The sequence below is a fragment of the Scatophagus argus genome, chromosome 3 (assembly GCF_020382885.2).
Source record: "Scatophagus argus isolate fScaArg1 chromosome 3, fScaArg1.pri, whole genome shotgun sequence".
Taxonomy (NCBI): Eukaryota; Metazoa; Chordata; class Actinopteri; family Scatophagidae; genus Scatophagus; species Scatophagus argus.
In genome coordinates, this window is record NC_058495.1 from 19,680,987 (window position 1) to 19,704,080 (window position 23,094).

At 41.9% G+C, this 23,094-nt stretch overlaps 1 protein-coding gene across 2 annotated transcripts in view; it reads right to left on the bottom strand.

Annotated features, from left to right (window-relative positions):
- LOC124056765 (chemokine-like protein TAFA-1) overlaps nt 1-22,638 on the bottom strand; it is a 102,631-nt gene extending 79,993 nt beyond the window's left edge. For both annotated transcript variants that reach the window (XM_046384548.1, XM_046384549.1), the window contains exons 1-2: nt 21,952-22,638; nt 19,560-19,696 (exon numbers count right to left, since the gene is read on the bottom strand). In XM_046384548.1, coding sequence (XP_046240504.1) covers nt 19,560-19,683 — 124 coding nt within the window. In that variant the 5' untranslated portion in view covers nt 19,684-19,696; nt 21,952-22,638. The remainder of the gene's footprint in view (nt 1-19,559; nt 19,697-21,951) is intronic.
- Between the last annotated feature and the right edge of the window lie 456 nt (nt 22,639-23,094).

Genomic DNA, 23,094 nt, shown 5'->3' on the forward strand with positions numbered 1-23,094 from the left:
AAAGGTGGCATTGTAAGTGCCATATCTGGGGGAGGGGGAGATAAAGGGCATCTTTCTGTTTTGGCCTCCTACCTCAGAGGGATGGTAGTGGTGCAAGACATGAGAGATGGCTAAATCAAGAGAAGTGGTCTTTGAGATAGCAGCATCACACCACACAAGAAGGGTTTGCCTCCCTCTTTCTTCTGATCCCTCATTCACGTTGCTTCCATCATTTGTCCCTTATCCAAAGGAGAGCTGGGGCTTTTGGAGAAGTGAAGGAGGACTTTTGGCAGGGGTCTCTGCAGGAGGATGGCTACAAAAAGAGGGATGCCTCTCTAAATCAGTCTCTCAATCACATTGCCTCACTCTATTTCTCTTTGCTTTCTTAGGAACCTGATGAATAATGGAGTGAACTGTGACCTTTGCAGTGTGGGTTCGGCCCTACTCTGGCATCCTTCTGATCTGATGAGTGCTTTTGATCCAACCCACACCAAAGCTAAGGGACCCGGAGAGGTAAAACCCCTCTGATAGACTGTACTGTACACCATTTGCAACTCTAATCCCTAAAATGACAATGTTTACCTCAAAGAGAATCGACAAAAAGGAAGAAAAAAACCTAAGCTACTACTGCAGGAAAAGAGGAGAAACAAAAACCTATAAAGGAGTTTTAGCTTGTGGTGTCACTGTGACACCTTGCCTTATAATCCAACTTGGAACAAAGTTTGGTGCTTTTATGGCTCTGGAGTGTTGGAACTGAGCTAATATGACAGCTTTGCACCTCCAAGTGAGGTGTTACAGTAGCATAGTGTGAGCATAAACTAAAATCTCACACTTGTGTCTTTTATTTTAGCATCCTAAACTGCTACCCTCTGTTCACAGGTATCACAGGTGTTTCCTTTAGGGCACGTAATATACAAGGTTAAAGTAAAGCAAAAGTTGAGATATTTATGGTTTCGGAAAGGATTTGCTCTCCTTGATCGACGTCCATTGACCTGTGACCTTCTCCACTCTCTGACCTCTGTGTCAAAGCCCCTGTTGTTTTTGCATCATACACCTTCTCTATCTGCCTTTGCCCTGGGGCATCCTCATACAGGAAAAATACGAATAGCATCCTCACATCTCAGTGAAAGGAAGAGGTGGAGGGGAAAAGTGCAAGACCAAAGGTTTAGGAGAGAAAGCAAAAAAGGAGAGAAAGATGATATCCTGATTAAAACAACACATAGAGCTTGGAAAACACTGATTACACAATACACTCTTCACCTTTGCTCCCAAGATGTGGGAAATATCAAAAAAAAAATCATGGGGAGTCAATCCCCTCAGTTATGTCAGGGCTGGGGAGAGTGAAGGTGTGAGAGAGGGAGGGACAGTATATGGATGGAGGAAGTCTTTGAGTGTTCCTGCCATGTGGAGCGTGAAGAAAGGTTAGGAGAGCTGCATGCAAGAGTGCAGAGAGGAGGAGATGGGGGGTGAGGGATGAGGAGAGCTCTTCATTCCAAGGAGGTATTGAAGGAAACACTCCATCACTGTAAGAGGAAAAACTCATCGACCCCATGACTCTTATATCACAGCACAATAATGCATAATTATAATTATGCTTCAGGGTCAGAATAAAAAAGAGTCAAGTCAGTTTTACTCATATAGCCCAAAATCACAAATCACAGTGCCTCAGTGGACTTTGCTTCAACTTCACATTTTCCAATATTAGCTTTCTTGCTGAGCTTCTGTGTTGACAGACAGTCCAGGCTGGATTTTGCTGCTTGTTGTTTGACAACAGGTGATGCTGTAGTGGTACTGGCTGGGGGACATTCTGTGCTCACAGATTGTTAGGGATGTTATCAACCATGGAAAAGGACTGATGAATCATTTTAGTGTAGATGGGTTCATTCTCACCCACTCTCCCTTTCATTTAAAGCACATACAGGGAAATAAAAGAAATAAGGGGAGACAGTTTACCACCTGTGCTACTCTCCTTTCCAAATTCTACTAAGTAATCAATTGTAGTGAGAACAAGTCAGAGGGGTGGCAATTTGACAGCTGGAGAGAGTGAAGACACACCAAGCTGGGAAGCAAAAAAGAAACTGTGGGGGCAAAAGACTTATCTTAGACTTATCTAGTATCTTTGCAGTGAAATTTCTACAGTAAATTATTCTGTTTAAAATGCCTGATATTATGCACCTGGATTCTTACAATGTATTTTTTGTTGTGTATAATACTCACACACACACACACATAAATACACACTATTCATAAATGGGATCAAATGCATGATAGAATTGAGCAGAGCGCCCAGTAAGTGTTGCTGCCCCTGAGTAAATGACTGACAATTTACTAGTGTTGTTGTTGCTGCTGCTGCTGTTGTGCCCTGTGAGCTGTGTGATCATGTTCAAATGCAGGGAAATGGAAGGAGCAAATGGATTTTAGCAGGAAGGATGGCTCTCACAATCTCCACCACGCCGCTCATAGCCGAATCCACTGGCCTATTGAGTACTGCTCTGTGACAAATTCTAATTGCTATTGAAACGTGCCATCTGTAATTTTAGTTGCAGGTGCACATACACCCGGAAATGTGTGCAGTGACATTCAGCCACTCAACCATGGCCACACACTTTTGTTGAGCTCTTCCAAACTGTGATTGCAATGAAAATGTGTTAATTGCAAGATGTAGACACACTTTTCTTGAGATTCTCAGCATTTCTGAAAGACAATTTAAGAAACTAATAGATGTTAATCGATTTCGCTAAGTTTGTTGTTCAGTCTGAATTCAGAAAGAATCCAGAGTGAATGTTTGATTTAGAAGCCAATAATTCTTTGGAGCTACCTGGAATGCCTTTCTTTCTGAAAAACAAAAAACAAAAAAAGTCTGAAATTTTAATTCAATTATGGGTACAAAAATTCTGCCGTCTTAAAGCTGTGCTCAACACTATCTGCCACATGCTCCCACTCTACTCCTGTTTAGTCCATCCATATCTCGAGTTAAGATCCTAGAGAGACAATTTGTGCAGTCCATTAAGGGCTGATGAATTGGATTTGGACCAGCAGACTGGTGTGAACGGAGGGTCTTAGCACACACACACACTGACATCGCCACTCCTCTTTGCAACTCATGGACGTGGTCCGAGCTCGCGGCTGTATTCACTCTAGAAGTATAATGGAAAATTGCTGTCTATCAGACTTTCTTTCTGTGTGGTACGTGGAGCAGTACAGGGAGCATGTTGCTCTTTAAAGAGACAAAAGCCACTTTAATCTCATCATGACAGCACTGAATGATGGGGTCTCAGAGAAACATATCCACAGACGTCAAAACTCGTGTCTTGTTGCTAATATGATCTTGTACATCAAGTGAGCAGCTTTTAATCTAAACTCAGGGATCAAGAAGAGTTTGGCAGTTTGTGGCTTTCGATATGCAAGTTTAACAATATTGCTGTAGGTTTTAATATAGTGAGCGATAAGGGGAAAATATTGGGAGAAGAAAAAAGAAGTGTGTGCCTCAAAATCACATCTTCTTTTGCTTCTGTTTTAAGGCCTGAATAGAGCCACCAAGCAAAACTATAAACATGGCTGAAAAATCAATCAACGTCAGACACTGCTGGGTGGTTTAACACAACAACCTCACATGTAGTGTCACGCAAGTGTTAAAGTCTTAGTCAACCTAAAGATGTGCTGTGTTTTAACACCCTGCAATGATTTATTCAAACCACAGAAATTCTGGTTCAGACTACAATTTATTAATAAGGATGAGTTCTTGTTGTTTAAAGCCAAATCTGAAATTCCACATACCTCTAAAAGCTGCAAGATGTTAATGAATTTGACACGTGTGAAAGGCTGATAATACAGGCAGTCCAGTGTATCTTTCATTCGGAGTGAACGGCATCCCATACCGAGGGTATGTTTGATGCTGCTGCCATTGTTAATGTTGTAAAGCACTGAAGCCAATGGACAAATTGTCAACAGTTCGTGTGGGTTTGTTTTCCTGTTTTAAACTGCTTTCATAAATATTTCCACTATGATTCACTGGTAACATTTCCTATTAGCACAGCCCTTCTCTTAGCCATCACAAACTGAATACTGAAAGCAAGCATTTAAGTGTTTGTTTTCAGGACTGCGCAGCTCATTTTTCAAGAGGCTCCACTATTCAGTGTCACTGCAGTGTGTATGCTTAGCAAAAAGCCTCTCACATACATGAAGAGTAGTAGACATGCAAGTGTGAATAATGTAGGCACTATGCTGCACTGTAGGTAAATGCATGCAGTCGTGTCTACTCGATGAAAATAAATGTGAATTTAATGTGAAATTGGTGGCAGCAATAAGCAAGTGTTGGCTGTAAATGTGCCTCAAATTTTGGATCATACAGTCAATTGCTGTGAAAGGCGAGTCAAAAGGTGGGTTTCATACTGTCAAACCTACAGCGAGTTTGATGCAATCCCCCAGGAAGTGTCTGTAGCACTCTACCAGAGGCATTAAATATTAATTTCTCCACTTAGGATCCACTGAATCAGAGAGAAAGTGGAAGCCATAGGGCACTTAATGGGATACTTATCACACTTACTCTGATAGCGCCCATGCCTTTCTTGATATTTAACATTTGCTGTGCTTGAACTCACGCCGCATAGTTTATCATCAACATTTGGATGAAACATCTGCTGTGTGTGTGGAAGTTCAAGCATGTGTTTACACATTTTTGTATTTGAGCACATGGATGGTGCAAAAACAAGTGTGTGGGTGCGTGTCTGTTTGAGCATCTGTGTGTGGTTTAGTGCCTAACGGAAGTTGGGTTTTTACAGTGGCCTGTTAAATGCCCAATATCAAAACTTGGCCCTGCAGAGCTGTCATCCACACGGCGAGCACAGGCCTAATATCTAGCATGGGCCACGGATTAGTTTCTGTCTGTTGCTCAGGGTGAAATGTGTAATCTCCTATCTGAGAAGTGGGAGGGAGAGGAGGAGGAGGAGGAAGAAGGAGGAGACTCTTGCCATTAATGTCTAACCTTTTAAAAAATGGATTTGCGAGTGTGACGAGATAAGGGCCGAATGTGATCCCGAAAATGTCTCCGCCCCGTGACAAGTAACCAAGAGGAAAAGAAAGGGAGACAATTACAGTGTTCAAAGTAAAATTTAACTGTGAACACTGTTAGCTTAACATGTCATCTTTCATCTAATAACAAATGTGTGCTTAGCATACAGTATGTTCTGTGTTGTACCCAAGTAAAACAAGCTATTTTGTCAGTGCATAAAGCTATTCCCATTAAAATCTAACACTTTTGAAAACAGCTGGACACCATGTGTACAAGTAGAAGTGGTGGGAAACAGTTAAAACAGGCTCGTTTGGGTGACTTTACCAAACAGCACCATAGCTGTAATCTCACTTTTATAGATAAATTAATTTTTTCCTTTTTATTTCTTTCATCAGTCACAGAGATAATTTGGAGCTCATTATGAGCACAATATTGTACCACACACAGTTGTACAATCTGAAATGACAAGCCTTGCATAGTTTTATCTTTTAATTATTTTCAAAAAAATTAATATAAAAAGACCAAGGCGGTATACAATGTACGACCAGCCTGATATAGTCAATGACACCAGGCCAAACTATTACATATTCATCCAAGAAGATTTAAGAACACACACAAAAAAAAATCATCAAAAAATCATAAAACTGAATGTACTTCTTCATGACGTGAGCACTCACAGCATAGGTTATTCTTTTTGGAACAGAACCACACCTTTGGCCGACATGGAGCTACTCTTCGATAGCATAACTGTTCCTTGTAATGATGACCCAGTCTAAAAGTATGGCTGTTTTATTCTCTTTTACTACTTTTTAGGATTGGCAATATGAGCCAGTTAGTCCACCACATAGCTCCAGTCTGGAATATCTTTTAAGATAATGGATGAGTCAAGATCTCCAGAGTATGAAATCTATGGACTTAAGCGATCACCTGACTTTGCACCAAGCATCACCATGAAGACATGTTTGGCTTTTAGGTGGAATATCTTCACAACAGGACCAAATAATGATCGACCTCAGCAATGCATTATGTTGAGTTCTAATTATAAAATATTACCATACCGCTCAAACTACTACTGTGGCATATACTGTAGCTTCAGAGAGCTACTAGCATTGCTGTAGACTCTTAGTGGTCTTGGACAATATGGGTTATGGTGTGGAGCCACGACTTGTGGTTACAAAGATGCATGCCATTTTAAATTCTATGTGCATTTTGGCTGATTTTCGTACAGCCTTTGTTCATAACAATAAAAACATTAAATAACAGCAGTGACTAGCACCATTCCAGTGTGGATAGACAGACATGTCTACATACAAACACAGATGAACACTGAGAGCTCTGGGATGGTCCCGATAATGATCTGGCACATCAACCAACACATTAGTGCAGCAGTAGGGGAAAGAAGGTAAGCTTTTAAAAAGGTTAAAGTTTTCACTGCCTGGCAGACTGGATGAATGACCTGCTCATCTAGACCTGATAACAGCCTAGCAGCCACTCCTGGCCCACTCTTACAGCATCTCCCTGATCAAATGGATGCCATCTGTCTGGCCAGGCTTCAGCTACAGCACTGCTGCAAGCTGGCTGGCCGGCTCAAACAGACACACCCTAACTCATTCTTTTTGCTCATTCTCATTCCCACCTCTTTCTCAGAGCCACACAGGCACACACAAAGAGACGAATTCAGCCAGACATGCAAATGCCCGCAGGAAATAGTTACAAGATGGCAACTAGCATCGTGTCGGGAATGAGATGTAACGGGCAAAGGATGATCGATGGATAGTCTAGTCATCGGACAGGGGACGTGAGATCGGCCAAATTTTCTCACTGTTCAAACAGATTGCTGCCTCCTCCAACTGGCAACAAGATTTGAACACAATCCACACATCCACAGAAGACGTGAATCTAATTGTTTTCAGCCACAAATCATAGGCACAACCATTCTGTCTGGCTAGGAATAAGAGACTGACAAGATTATAGTCATTACCTTATGGTTCTTTTACACCATTACTTAAATTAGACCTGCAATTTATCTGGTGTTTATTTGTATCTTACATCTGCACAGAATGAGAGACACATCCCTCCTTTAAGACTACATAATCACCTTTTCTTCATGAAAAGGAATATGAGGCCGTTTTATTGCTGGTGTCCCATGTGAAAGACATCTATTACGAGTGCCCTTGCAGAGAGAGCCGTGACTCCAGAGGGGACTTACGAGATCTGTACTCGCTACTCATCCAATTCAGCTCAGGATGAGATGGCGTGTTCACAGGAGCCTGTAAGACCTTATAAGGGGCTCGTATTCACCTCCCAATATCACCAGTACCACTAACATTAGCACAGCACACCTCTGGCTAGTGAAAAAGTGGGCCCTTCATCTCCAGTGCTGGTGTTGGATAACATCTGTTAGGCGCAACTGTGGGGCTTTCATCTCCTCAGGCTCCAGAAAATCTCCACTCATTGATTCAGCGCTGAAGTGGTACTCAAGTTAATTCCAGGATTCTTCCTCCTAGTCTGGCAGCGGTATGTGAAACGTTTAGCGCACAAACTGTTGACTTTTTGATACTGAGAGGATGATTCCCCACTGTTTAAGGACATCAATGCAATCAAAGGTCTTGCTCAATACGTTAGGTTATTATGTACTTGAATATTGTGTTTTGTTTGGGATTCTTTACACTTAAAAACCAAGCAACAGCTACTTTTATATAAAGTATAGGCCAATGGGGCTGCAACTTATAATTACATTCAATATCAAGCAATCTGCACATTATTTGAGTTAGTTTTAATCAAAACCAAGATAGATTTATTGTTCACCAGAACTGAGCCCCGACCACTGCAGCATTTAGTGACATGATTAGAACCAAGTTATACTTTGGTTAAAAACAAACGCATTGGTAAAATGTTATATAACGTATAAGTAACGCCCTGACTGCATTGCTCTACTTAATGAAGGCAAGTCAAACAAGACATAAAAAAATAAATAAGATGAAACAGTAGAGAATTAAGATAAATAGCTGGCTGATCAGGTCAAAACTATACACTGACTGCTGATGTCTTTGGTGACTGGGTAACACTGAGTTTTCAATCCCTCATAGGAGGACTTGGTCTCTACAAGTGATAAACCTTCTCAATCATGCTGCCATAAACTTTATTGCCACATCACTTTGTCTTTATTTGAGTTGTCTTTGTGAGCCAGAACAGCAGTTAAATTCCAGATTTGACTTTGTGAAGTTTGTCCCATAAAAGCTATTCAAGATAAGTAAATAAAAATAATCACACAGCGTTTAGTAACAAGGTGACATACACTGCAACATAAAGTACACACAATAGAAGAAAATGATACGGTTCTGTGTACAATGCTTCTATTCTGTTGTAAGAAAAGTCAACAAAGGCTGTCTGACAGTTTTGTGTGGACTGGAAGATGTATGACACATTTAACACCAAGTTAACAAAAATCTGCTGTACAATCTAAAAGGAGGTTCAGGGTTGCAAATGTGATAACACTATTGCACCTCAGAAGGTGCTTCATTGGAACTTTTTCGTTTTACACATTTCAGCCACCAAAGACACAATGTTGTGAAACACGAAAGGTTACATATGCATACACAACACTTACAGCTGTATACATTTTTATAGGCTGGATATCACAACATCAGAACAGAGAGCAATCTGTCAGAAACAAATAGTCTCTGTGTCAAACTTATTTTTGCAGCCTCTAATGAACCCTGTTTAGGGGTTTCCATCTTTATCACCACTCTGCCCTCCTCCTTCCTCTTGTTAAATATTCTCTTTATCACCTCCACTCTTCGTGTGTATTGTTTTACCCTTTGGTGTATACCTGCAACTGCATTACACCAGTGGAACAAATAGTCAGAGCCCTTTGAGTGTGTGCCCCCTCAAGTCTGCCCCTGCTGCAGCTGTGGGTGACATTTCTCATTTGCTGAAGAGTGGAGAAAAAAAACTGTGATGCTGTCTGCCTGTTTGCCTGCCCTCTCATGTGAATCATCCAAAACTGTAATAACATCATGACAGCAACATGCTGCTGCACAGAGACCCGGTCTGGTGTGACTGTCCTGACAGGATGCGCACAGCTCCTCTGTATGCTGCCATTGCCAACTAAAGCCATGTTTCACATTAAAGTGATGCTGCCTCATATAGAAAGGAATTTTTATAAGACTAACATCGTGTGAGCATATCCCTCTATCAAACAGAAAATAAAGGTGTGGGACGGTGACATAAAGTGACTAAAGAATAATGCTGGTGACTGTGACTAACAGAGGTGTTGAGACAGAGCCAGCTTCTTCTCTTTCTGCCAGCTTTCTTACTTGACATGCATTCTGTAAAAAAAAAAAAAAAAAGTGTGAAACTGTAGCATCCAAGCTTGACTGCACTTAATATATGACAAAACATTTCTGTATTTTATTCATGTTAAATCAAGGACTTAAACCTTAATTGCATCAAGGAGAATAAGGGGGATTGTGTCGAGATGTGAGTGTAGCTCTGTGCTCGCACTCAACAAAACAGGAAAAGAGGTGGAATGTAAAACTAAAAGCTAATATACAATAAGTGAGCCAGAGGTAGGTACTTCTTCTCTCTTCAGCGAAACATCACATTGTTACAGTGCTTCTTTGCATCTGCAGAGAGCGTAACTAAAGCCCTTGATCCTGACAAGAGCACAGCGCACTGGCTCTGCTGAGCAAACTTTCATTACATGCTTACAACAAGTCACACACACGCACAGTTACAGGAATGCAATGGAGAAAAAAAACAGCATTTATCTTGTATAAGGAAATCATTTTTTACAGTATGACATACACAACAGTATTGGGACACCTGACCTTTGCATCAACAGGGATTTTAATGACATCGCATTCGAAATACACAGACAGCTTTGCAGCTATAACAGCTTCCACTCTTCTGGGAAGGTTTTCCACAAGAGTTTGGAGTGTTTCTGTGGGAATTGTTGCCCATTCATGCAGCAGAGCATTTGTGAGGTCAGACACTGATGTTGGACCAAAAGGTCTGGCTCACAATCTCCATTACAGCTCATCTCAAAGGTGTTGGATGTGGTTGAGGTCAGGACTCTGTGTGGGCCAGTCAAGTTCTTCCACACCAAACTCATCCAGCCATGTCTTTATGGAGCTTTGCTTTGTGCACAGTCATGCTACAGAAAAGGGCCTTCACCAAAATGTTGCCACTAAGTTGGAAGCATAACATTGTTCAAAGTGTCTTGGTATGCTGAAGCATTAAGATTTCCCTTCATTGGAAGTAAGGGGCAGAGCCCAACCCCTGAAAAACAGCCCCATACCACAACTGAATGTTTATACTGTAAGTAAAATTTTAAACAGCACCTGGAGATTAAACATGAATGTCATCAATATTCATGTTAGCATACATTAACCTACACAGATTGCATTTGGGCCTAATGTGGGTACTAACATTCCAAATGCTTTCCCCTTTAGGATGTGTGAGATGAAATAGGTTTGCATCCTGACTTGCCTGAATGTCCTACAAATGTAAAAGCTCCACAGCAAAAGTATAAAAATTGATGTTTTTTGTTTGTCTTTCATGACAGAGCTTAAGCTTGCGGTTCTTGATGTGGATTGAACTCCACAAGGACAGAGAAAAAAATCTTCAGATAAAAGATGAGGTGAGGTGCATATATCAGTACAGTTCCAGCACTCTTTATTTAGCATGTGTGCCTTGCAGTTTATGCCTTGGAGAGGACTGAAATCCACAAGGACGAGGAAAAGATGTTATGATCAAAGACAGCATGTGGAAAGGTATGCAGTTCTATCAGCTCCGTTTCAAAAACACTCTTATTTTGTACACATGTACGCCAACCTCATACTTTAGTCGATGCCTTCGGGGTAAAAATTGAGCAAGCTCCTTAGAACAGGCATTAATCTTCATTTGAAATCAACTCACAAAACTTACAGAAAGCAGGTCAAAAGGTCTTTTGTCGGAGAAGCTGAGAAGCTCCTACCACTTAAACCTCTGGGATGTGAGATGAGGTGGAAAAAATCCTACACACCCTGCCTGCCTGCCTGCCTGAGGTCCTAAATAATATTTCCTTTCAAATAAACACAGCCAGCTTTGCTCAGTTTCCCAAGATAATTGAAGTTAAACGTGTCTTTCCTGGCACTGAGGAAACTGACTTACGAGTAAAAAGAATAAGATAGGAATAAAACTCGAGGCAGGCAGATGAGCTGTGCAGCTAATAGGCAGACGGGGTGTCCGGAGAACGACTAAGATAAAGAGCATAAAGGTGAGGTGAAAGACAGTGTGTGTGTGTGTGTGTGAGAGAGAGAAAGCTCCTCTGGGTCATTAGGCTACAGACAGACACATGCAGGTGCCACCTCATCATTCATGCTCTCACTCTCCTGGCCAACAGGCGCCGAGCAGGAAGGTATGAGGGCATTGAGCCATGTTCAGTGAACCTGACATGTGCTGGAGATACTGTGGCAAATGAAGATACATTGCAGCGCCGGTGGATACTAATTGTCCCACTGCATTTTCAACAGTCTGTCAGCATTCTTGCTGTTTACAGTACAAGTGACTGGCACATTTAATATAAGATACATAGTAATGTGAGAACCACACAGAAATTCTGTCTTATATTTCTACAGCTACAGCTGTGTCCATCTCATGTGTCGTGTTCTACATAGCATAGTGATGAACAGTTAACTGCGACATCTCAACCTAAGTTCCATTATTAGACGTCTGCTGTCAGATAAAGCTGTGATAAGACAATACGGTGCTGCCTCGGCACAGCAGCTGCATAGATTCTTCCAGACATATCAGACAAGACAAATAGACCTCAGCTAGTGCTGACAGAGCACCCGGGTGGAAAATTTAGACAGACTTTCAATCATTCATTTGACAAGTGGGGACATATTCAAGCAAGAAGATTTCTGTTTCCATAATCCCAAACTCCATAATCAATTTTTGTCCCCTGTCAGGGCTCAAATGAATGATTCACCGGACTGAACTGAGAAAGCAAGTCACCTTGGAAACAAACTGAACATTATGCATTATCACATTATTAAGACTGTGAAAACAATTATGAAACACAGAAGGTGCAAAGTGAAGTTTTACGAGTGTGTGATTCTTTTAACCTGCAGTAAGTGATTGTTTTGTCCACCTGGAGCCGTAGAATGAACTGTTAAACACAATGCTGATATTACCTAAAGTTCTTATGGCAAACTTGTAAGCAAACTGTTTTTTTGTTTTTTTTTAATTAACATCCAGCAGATATTGAGCTGCTAAATACTCCACTATGTTCACCAGCTAGACACCAAGAGTTTGTTGCTAGCCAATTAGTGTACAGTGAGAAAAAATGACACTGTTCGTCTGTGGGAAAATGCTGATTTTATGACGTTTACCAAAGCGTTTCCACAATATGCAATGAAGTGAAATGAGATAAGTAAAGTAAATTAGTAGTATGGTTAAGACGACCTAATTTGAATGCCACTGGGTAAATGAGTTGCTGGGGCAAAGTGAGTCCTCTGCAAACAAAGAACTCAATGACTAACATTTGTCCCCCGCAGTGGTTCTAAATGATGCCACGAAGAAGCTCTGCTGCATCACAATTACCTGGCAAGTCTGTCTCTTGGCTCCATTAACATAAGCAAGCCATTTCACTCCAGCTAGACGCTACTAAGGGGCTTGAGGGGCGTAGAGGTGAAAGAGAAGCTGCATAAGATATTGTATGAATAAAGATAGTGATGATCTATGATACAGTAACTTTCTGCTCCTTTGTTTAGTATGAATAAAATGGATATGCTGCAAGGGGCTGGAATGAATAAAACCTGACACATAGAGGTCTACTCAAACTAGGCTGCTGAAAATAGACTTACTGTGAGACACAGACTTCTGTCCCAAGGTGTTACTAGACAGATGGGTTGATTGAACACACCTTAAACACACCACCTGTGTGACTGGTTTGTCTATCTTCATATTCGTCAGTTTGTTGGAAATAATTGGGGGAATGGTCCAAATGTGTTAAAAGACACCTGTGCACTCAGCATGGGACAATCATTTGACATCAGAAAAAAAAGCAGGATCTAATCTACCAACACCTAATCTAACTCAAGGCTGGAGAGAATACACCAGAGTGCATGCAGTTGAAGGCTTGAAATGAGAAACACTGCTGTGGAAATAAATACCAATGACATGGCAATATTTCCACAGATGAATCAGAAACTGTTTGCCGATACAGAATATGAAACAGCGGGAGAAATACAGACTATTTCTCACTGACTCATTCATAACTGTAAATGGCACTCATAATCAGACTGCTCACATTTAGCTACAAATGTATCACTAATACAGTGAAAGGAGTAAGTAGGGCAGAGTGGAAAGTATGCTCTGTAACAATCTTGAAAAGGCAAATAACATCCTAACTGACCCACTGCCAACTCCGTCACCAGTCACATCATAGCCACCGTAACTGGACCGGCCTATGACGCTTTCATTATCTGGGTTTTTGCATTACAACAGTTCAATTCAAGATAACAGCATCCAAAATTGTCAGCTGGAAATATGAGCGCTGCTTTTTTTAAAAACTTGTGTGTACATTTGGCAGAAAAAAATGCTTTTGAACTATGTGAGAACAGAAAGATTGACAGTAATAATGGCAAACTATGGATCACGCTGCTTTTTTTTTTTTTTTTTTTTTTTGCAAGACCCTTCCATGTCCCTATACTTGCCCAACCCTTAAAATACAGACTAGGGTGAATGAAGCCAATCACTGTGAGAGTGGGGCAAATCACAAGTAGAGTGGGCAAATCACAGGTAGAGTGGGGAGGGTCATGCCAAGAAAATCAGTGGGATGCATAATAACGCATTAACAATAGTGGACTCACCTCTGAGTGAATATCTGATTATATGTGGAGGAAAAAAGTCAAGAAATGGCACACAGACCACAGACAGCGCCAGTTCAACCTCCACTCCTCCCTCTACTCTCGCCTGCCATAAAACGCAGTGTAATAGGATTCCTAAGCTTTTCCAGTGACTGCTTCCACTATCACACAGACATTTAAGTGCACTAATCCATGACAAATTGTCTCATCTGATCCATGACAAATCGTCTGAGGGGCCGATAGAGACGAGGAGATGGAGGGAGAGGGGTGGGGGAGGGAGGACGAGGACAAGAAGATGGAGGGATGGTGGGTGGGGGGGGGTGCAGGAGCGGAGAGAGTGCTGCTCGGCACCTGAATGATCAGGCAGTTATTGCCTAGTTTTTAGAAAGGTTGCTTTCATTACCTTGAAGGGCATGTTGTGTGATGGAAAGTGGGATCATCTAGCGCTGATGAGCTCTCTACCTAAGCTCACCATTTTCAAAGCAATTATTAACCCATGTGGGGGTACATGGTACAGGATTTTACTTCCACTGTTGGCAAAAAGCAGGATTTTTAGATGTAATGTTCAACAAATGAATGTTTGTAATACAATTTGGGCCATAAATAATGTATGACTTTCATTGCGCTATAGTTTAATTTGACTTTAGAAGAGATGGTTTAACATGATACATGCAGAAGTGAATATCCAATCAAATAAAAAAGCATGGATGAAAACATCCGCTGCAACCACTTAAAAGCCTATTCCACAACACGGTAATGACTTGGATGTGTTTGCCTCCCCATTTAGTGTGTGCATATGTAAGTGGCGTGCACTGTATCTTACTGTATTTCCAAATAAGCCAGTGCTGCCAGGCAGATCAAAGAATTCCACTTCATCCACTCACATGACTAAGGCATCATCCATTTAAGTGACTGTGATTTAATTGGATTTTCTTTCACAATCAGTTCTCACTCTAATTAGTCCCCACAGTTTAATAAGGACGTAAATGAAGCTCGTTTAAAGGCAAAATAAAAACACCGCAAGTCTATATAGTAAGCTGCTTCTGTGTGTAGTATGGACGGATCAGCCATTCATAAAAGCTCTTACACCTCCACAGAAAAAGCAAAGCAGCAAGATTACCACATTGAATGTGACTGTGAAAATAAAGGTGCATGTTTACTTCTCTGTTTTGGCTGTTGCTGTGAAGAGTCAGACTATGGAAATGAGTTGAAGAACTGGGTGTGCATTCAGGTTGTGAGTCAGTAAAGCTAATTTCTCAACATTCCCAAACACTTCCAGAAAAATCATCAATCTTCTGAAGCAGCCATCCATTCGGCAATGGAGAGAAAAGAAGAAAGAAAAAAATCAATTCATACCGCCTGTGTGTAGCTTCCAGACTCCTACCCCATTCTCATTTACTAAAAGACAGCTATCCTAAATCAAGTTCGAGGTTTATTTTAACACCCTGTATCTTGTCAGATTTTCCTCTCTCCAGAAAAGCCCAATCCTTAGATCTCAAGTTAAAAAAACTGGAGGTTAAGCAGATACTTTGAGCTGAAGTTGTGCACTACACTGTTTTGACAGGCTGTGTTCTTAAAGCTGGGGATGCATCTCAAAATTTACGAAACACATAGCTGCTTGTGATCAAGTTGTCGCTCCTGCTTGACCACATGATGCACGTTGGCTTATCAAAGTAATTACATGTTTTCTACGTTGAGGGAACATTATGGCACATTGAACAATGAGCTCATTAAAACGCCTTCCAATCATCTCTGATTAGAGTTTGCAAGATGTTTCAAATTAATGGATGCAAACATAACAGCGGCACAACTGCATTAGCGATCAGGCTTTTCAGCTATATTATAACTCGTTTTGTGCACTCATGTATAACATTTTTCATGTACATGCAGCAAAGTCTACAGCTGCTATTGACAGCTGACTCCCATTTTAACCTTTGGTTATGATATTTTTTCAAATAAACAGCAGGTAACTAATGATATGTACAGTATACACAGTAGTGCCTTGTCATCATATCTAAGAAAAAAATGGTCCAAGAAAACATCAGTAACAGACTTCTATCAAAGCTTAACTGGCAAGTGTTTTACAAGAGTTTTACAAGAGTTTTACAGCTGCACCTGGATCAGTTTGTTCTGTTAGATCTGAGACTCTCTTAAACTACCCTGTCAGAGTCATAATAAAACAAAGCAGCAGTTAAGTTGTTTATATTCAGACTGCCCCCTCTGGGTATTTATACATGAACATGACTACTGTACTGTACTGTACGCATACCTCAGCTGAAGAAGCATAAATAAATAAGTGCTTAGTGTAACTTAACCACAAAACGGACACATTAAGAAGCACTTTCATTTTAAGACACCAAATCTGCAGTAACTTCTGCCAACACAACACGCTGACAGTTTAAATTGGTTAAACTTTTACTGACTTGTGATGGAGTCCAATACTATGTGCTGTCAAGAATGGCCTGGTTTGTGCAGAAGCAGTCTTGGCAGTGAACACTTGTGCTCACTGCGTTGGCAGGTGGGGAGAGCGCAGCAAAGCCGGGCAAGTGTGTGTGTGTGTGTGTGTGTGTGTGTCATGTCAGATTCAGCTCATCTGTCAATGTAGTGGATTATTTCTTGAGAGACCAGAATTGGCTGCCCAAAATCAGGCCGCCATCAATCTTCAGCCGCACTAGCAGGACGCAGGGGAGGCTGTGTGGAGCAGAAGCTCATGGGAAAGAGAGCGGCGCCGCTTCCTGAGCAGGTGACGAAGCAGTCAGGCAACTCGTTATTCAATCTCCGCCTCGGTGGTGACTATGCCACTTTGACACAGAAACACTCGCAAAAAAATAAGTAAATGCGATCTTGAAACTTTATCTTGGCTTACTATGCACTGTGAATTCACTGTTGCAGATGACAGATAAGCTGATTTCTCAAACATTGTTAGATGCTTCAGCAGGTTGGTGGATTATATCTGTACCTTGCTCAACATGACCTTCACTTCTCCTCCCCACACAGCCCCTTGTCTGTGTGTTTTTATCTTTTCTGAGATGGTTTGTGAGTTTTTGTACCAGTCGGTCTGCTGGGCTGCATGCCAAGATCCACAAAAATTTATTTCAGGATGTGGTTTCTTGGACAAAACCAATCCTTATTTCACTTTAAGACTTGGCTTATGTCTGTCCAAAAGACAAAACATTAACTGGCCATACTGCAAGATCTACCTCATCAGGCAGGTTTAAAGACAATCAATAATATCAGCAAATGGACAGCATGTGTGCATCGAAGATAAAACACTTTTTCTATTAATCTATTTATCAGCACAGACATTTCGAATCCTGCATTTTTCACGCTTCATCAGCAAAGCTATTATACAACTTACTTTTCTGCATGTCGTGCACCATATCACATCGTTTCATCATCTTTCAGAAACCAAAAAGAAAAAAACAAATCCAACAAACATTACCTGATTATGGGAAACAGCATAGCATGAAAAAAGCCAATGGATTTTTCAAGACAAGACATATCTTTTTTGCTACATCCTACATGGCCATATCTATTTATATCTGAGGGTTCTGGCCTCAATGAAACCAGAGAGCTTCTCAAATTATAAAATCAATTCTAATTCAAATATTCATCATAGCATTTCAATTCGGAGAGAGCAGTTCTGGTTAGATCGGTTAACGCCACTCCACGGCTGAGTAAGATTGATGTCAGCTTAATCCTCTTAGAAAAACACGATATACTGTAAATTGTACAGTTGCCGAGCAGCAGCAGCAGCAGCAGCGGAAAGAAAATAAATAAATAAGACAGAGATGAGTTCTCTTCAAGCGCCCAGTTGTGATAGACCATTATCCCTGGGAAGCCTGCTGATTAGGATAGTAAAATTTCACAACATATCCTCAGATTATGATTGTCAGCACCAATTATGGCTGTCATCCATCACAGTTTGTTTAATTTTAAAAGTTTTCCGGAGAGTACTCGTGTTTAAATAACGCCGTAACAGGCCTCAGTGTGAACAACGGTGTGTTCTGTAAAGCATCTCTCTTCTTTTGACCTCTTGGAGATGTTGTTTAAAATCATCCCTGAATCAGCTTAATAATGTAAATGAAACCTGAGAATGAAAAAGATCAAATCAACAGAGTGTATATTTATCATTCATCTCTACACTATAAGATTGTATCTTCTCAGGCCTGATGTGTCCTGAATGTAGCTCCAGTATCCCCAGAGGACCTGTGAAAATGCAAACACCATAATGGCCTCAGTGAGAAAATGATGTGTAAATGTGCGAGTGTGTACAGCTTCGTACCCTCCTCAGTGTTGTATGGAAGAGCTGTGTGATTTTATCTGTCTGATAGGGAGCCTTCCGGAGAACTTTCAGCCATAACTATCCTTTGCCTGGATGACTCTTCTAGATCTACGCTGGTGGTTGAGCACTGTGGTTATTCGGGCGAGGGGGGTGGGCACCCCTGCATTATTCAAGAGACACTTACTGAGCCTTGCACTTCCTTGTACATCTTTGGCACCAAGCTCAACTTGGCAACCAGTCAAAAAGAGAAAAAAAAAAACACAGAAAAACTGGAAGCCAGCCTTTAAAAATTCATTCAGAGCTCACTGTCGCTCATCCCTCATCCTCTTGTTCCAATTAACGGGACCAGGATACTTTGAGAACTTTCTCTCCATCATAGCTGGGATTTTCATGTGTCAGCTGTTCCGCAGTAAAAGTGAGCCAATTCTTCGACATTCTGCTTAAAGTCACCAACGTTCAACACAAGCCCTGAGAATTCAGTGCTGGATTTTTTTTTTCTCATGCTGTGCTTCAATTACTGTGTTTTTGTCAGCCAATGCGACACACAAAAAGTGAAGCGAGCAGAAGATAGCATCAGTGTTAAACAGCCGCTTGGCTTGTGGAGACAGCCACACTCTGTTCGAGAGTTCAGCAGGGGAGTCACACTCATTGTTAGAAGCTTAAAGAAAGCCTTTGCCTCACTGTAGAAAACCACTGCCTTCCCTGTAACACTCCCACATACACCACAGGCAATGCTGTTAAGCTTTTCCATAATCAGAGAATTAGATCCGCCTCGACGTCTACCCTCCCCTTTTGCCCCTACGGTGCAGAAGGCGTCGGGCTTAATTGCCAAACGTTTCCAGTGCAAAAGAGGGAAAAATAATTGTCATTTCCATCTAAGCAACAGTGATCAAAGCTCCCTTGGCTACCAGCACAGTAATAGGGGTTTTTGCCTACAGCTTGTCCTAGTCGTAACAGTCTGCCAGCAAGATTCAGGGTGAAGTAATAAAGAATTCCTCAATGCACACACAAATCATCTCCATACCAGCTAACTCTCAGTGTTAGAAGATGCTTTTTGTGGAACAGGTTATCCATAGTTCAGATTTAAGCAGAAGTATACGGCTAACAATATGTGCAACCTACATATTTCTTTCACTTCTAGCACAAAATGTATACGGGGAGATAGATTTGAGCAAATATAAGTACGTAACTTGCAAGCGGAAGCTCAATTAGTAGTCTTCCCCTCTGCATATCCTATGACTGTGAGCATGGTGAATCATCATGTTACAGTACAGTTCCATGGCAAATCATTCTGACATACTGCAGCAGTCTCTTACTGTTGCTTTGGAACAGCTAAAGCTGAGAACTCTCGCTTCATCGAGAGGGTGATGTCTTGCATTGCAACGCTGTGCTGGGAGGCTAATGACTGCCAAAGAGGCATTCTTACCCAGGGTGAGAATGTCAGTGCGACCGGGCCGGGCCACATGGTGCTGCTGGATGGTCTGGTAGAGTGTGGCCTGGCACAACAGCAGGAAGCTGAGGCTAATCCACATGGCCAACAGCCAGGACATGGTAAGGCCGAGTCTGCAGGACGGCGCACAGCGGGGAAGAAACAACAGAAAACAGCGACAGAGTTGTATTATAGTATGTCTTCACACGTTTACAACACACACAATGTGTTTAATGTGCCTAACAAAATAAACAAAGAAGCATACTGATATATCTTCTCATATACTCTGATATCACCTTGAAAAATTTAGACTGGTATGTCTGCTAGTATGAATTCACCAAAGGTATGAGCAATAGTGCTAGGAATGAGAAGAGAAAAGAGAGATCACAATTTCAAGAATAAACCCCTGCAGACAAAAGGCTCAAACAAATGATCAACACAAAGTTAATCTCATCAACATCTGCCTCGCGCAAATTAGCTCCAGTCTGAAAGAGGACTTGTTCCACACGACAAATAAAGAATGAAACGCAGAAATTGGAAAATAACCTGCTGCGATCTCTTTGTCACACTGTAATAATTGTATAATGGGATGTGTCACCTCTTTACAGCGGCAACATCGAACCTTTGAATATTCTAAAAGTTTAACACTGAATTTCTGAGCAGGAACAACCTTCCTGCACATTTGTTCAGCGACTGCTTAATGGCTGCTGAGGGCCAGCATATGGAGACACGCCTTAGCCCACACTGAATAATGAGGCTCTCCTCCTTTCCAGGTGTTATTAGCTCTTCTCTCCATTCGGAAGCTTGCAGTGGGAAATTTAAAAGCATCACCCCACATCCTCCAAACCAAACTGTGGCTTGATGTGTTTAAGCTCCCTGTTGAAGACATCGTAGTAAGTGAGACTGACTCTTGGACTGATCATTCTGACAAGAATACAGTACGCCCAAAGCCCCAGGGGGTCTCTTCTATATGAGCTTCAAACCAAGGAAATATCACATTAAAATAAGAAGTCTGTATAGACATAAATGTTTCAAATGTCTGAAGAAAGTGCTATGACGGTAGGCCTGATCCAGCAAGTCTTTTCCAGAAAAACACCAAAGCCACTGCTTGCTTGTATGCCCCAACTGGGCCACTTTGTGTTGTGATGTGCGTCTGAGATTAAAACCATTAGGCTACTAAATGTTGCCCGTGTGTTCTGCGCCCTCGGTGACATTGAGGCTGCTTAATATTCACCGAAAATTACGCATATAATTAGGAACAGCACATTGTAAATCCCCACCCCTGCACTAAATCCAACATAATCCGCGGTTTTGTGGAAATGTGAACGGGTCCCATGGGTATGTTTTCCGCTCCTTTTTTTTTTTTCTTAAACCACACACTATTTCTGTTCCGTCAAGCTGACTGCATATTCAAAAGGATCGTTTCAACTGCATATTGCGAAGAGACTGAGCTGCTCCTGGTTATCGGGAGTCATTCTTGCTGAAAATAAAATGCGGGTTTTACCAGCAGCTTTGTTTCTTTTTCTTTTTTCTTTTTTATTTTACCAGCAGGTGAAGACGCACGGCAGACTTGTGAGTAAAACTAACCAGCCAGGGCATCGTTTTAAATGATCTTCAAAGGAAAAGAAGCAGTTTTGAGGAAAACAGAACCAAACTGTTACAGTCGTGCAGCCTCGTTTTCTTAGCGCAAGAGAGGCTTTTTCATACAGAAACATCCATATCGTTTGTTTTTTTTTCCACGCGATCAGGAAAGCAGTTTACTCTCACTTTTGCAACATCACAGAAAACGCGAGACGACGGCTCTTCTGTGTGTAATTGGCAAGTCCAGCGTGGGAAATGTAAAAAGCGGTAGAGGAACAGGAACAGCAGGCACACCTGCAGGCGCAAAGCCCATAAAGCACCTGCGCGCAACGTTGATTTAAGAAAATGACACGTTTTTGTTCTGGCACTCACAACTTAAGCGATGGCTTCCCAAACTATCTGACTATTATGCCAAAAAGGAGTTAAAACCACTTAGGATGAGCGAAACGACAGCGTCTCATATAAATCTCAACTAGAAATTTATTAAATATAAGTATTTCAGTGCGTACACTGTGTCGTTAGTGTTTTTTACAAGATGGATTCAACACGTAACTAATATAACACATTGGTAAAAAAAAAATGCACGATGAAACGTACAGTTTTAATAAGCTAAAAGCTGCTTTCCTATTTCCCTTATTGCATGTGAGCCCAGCCATATCATCTTCACCCAAATCAACACCTGAACTCACCTTTAAAGAGTATTTTGTGGGTGTCCTAAGATACAGTTTTTCCAGTATATGAACCCCAACACCCCACCCACGCCGTCCCCAAACACCAGAGGTATTCCTTGAAAGTCTCACACCCTTACCTGAGCAGTGTGCACTAGAGGAAGGGGGCTCAATAAGAATCACTGCCTGCCTGCCCAGCAGCCTCACTCCTCTGTCTTTAATCCATCCATATTTTAAAGCCAGGGATTCCCGCCTGAAATTCCACTATCGGATGAGCCGAACACAGCACAAAGGGGGTTAAAAAGCTGTTCTTCTCAGTGTTCAGTATTCTCTCCCCTGGAGCCCCCCCCACCCCACCCTCCACCACCGCTGGTCAGTTCCTCTTGATATCCGTGGCAAAATAGTCACCAAAAGCAAAAGACCCAGAGGTCTAAGTCACAAACTGCCCAGGATTTGAGGGATGAGAGGCTGGTCATATCACTGCTCTATCAAGCTTCCTCTCTCCTTCTCTTAGTGTGCGCCTCTTCTCCGTCAGTAGAACTCCTCTGTTGTGATGACAGGGAGCTAATTTACCCCCCCCTCGCTTGTCGTCCCCTTCTCACGCGTGCGGCGGAAGGCTCCCGTGGAATGACTGCTCTGTCTGCTCTTGGCTGCGTCTCCCCATTGAGAAGCTGTGCTGATAGTGCGAGCCTCAGTGCTCTCTCCAGCGCACTAAGTAGAGAGTCTGTGTCAGAGAGGCAGAGCAAGTGTGTGAGTGAGTGAGTGAGTGAGTGTGCGTGACTGTGCGTGAGTGAGTGAGTGCCTGTGTGTGTGTGTGTGTTGTGTGTGTGTGTGTGTTGCACTGTAGCCCAGCTGGAAAAAGAGAGAGAGAGAGAGAGAGAGAGAGAGAGCTGAGAGAGTCAGATCACATGTCTTAAAGCAAGACTGCCCACTTCTGCATCAAGACTTCATCAGCAAATGAAGCATGTTTTAATAACCCACCCCTCTATACGTCCCGACCTCCCATCCACAACGAGGAGATGTGCGTGAGCATAGCCTTCAGCCCACTTTAAATGTGTCTTAGTGTATCTGTGCGCACATGTATGTGAGTGAGCTGGAGAGGGTGTGTGGGGAATGTGACTGAAAGTGCCTCTTTTAGTCATTGCCTTGCAGCCTTTGAGGGGCTGAAAGTGAAATATGCTCCAAGCACAGCACTTTTAATAGAAGGCAGAGTGCCTCATCAGAGCTCTGCAATCACCATATTATCCATTATGAGTCGTCTGAGCTCTTTGTACCTGTTTTTG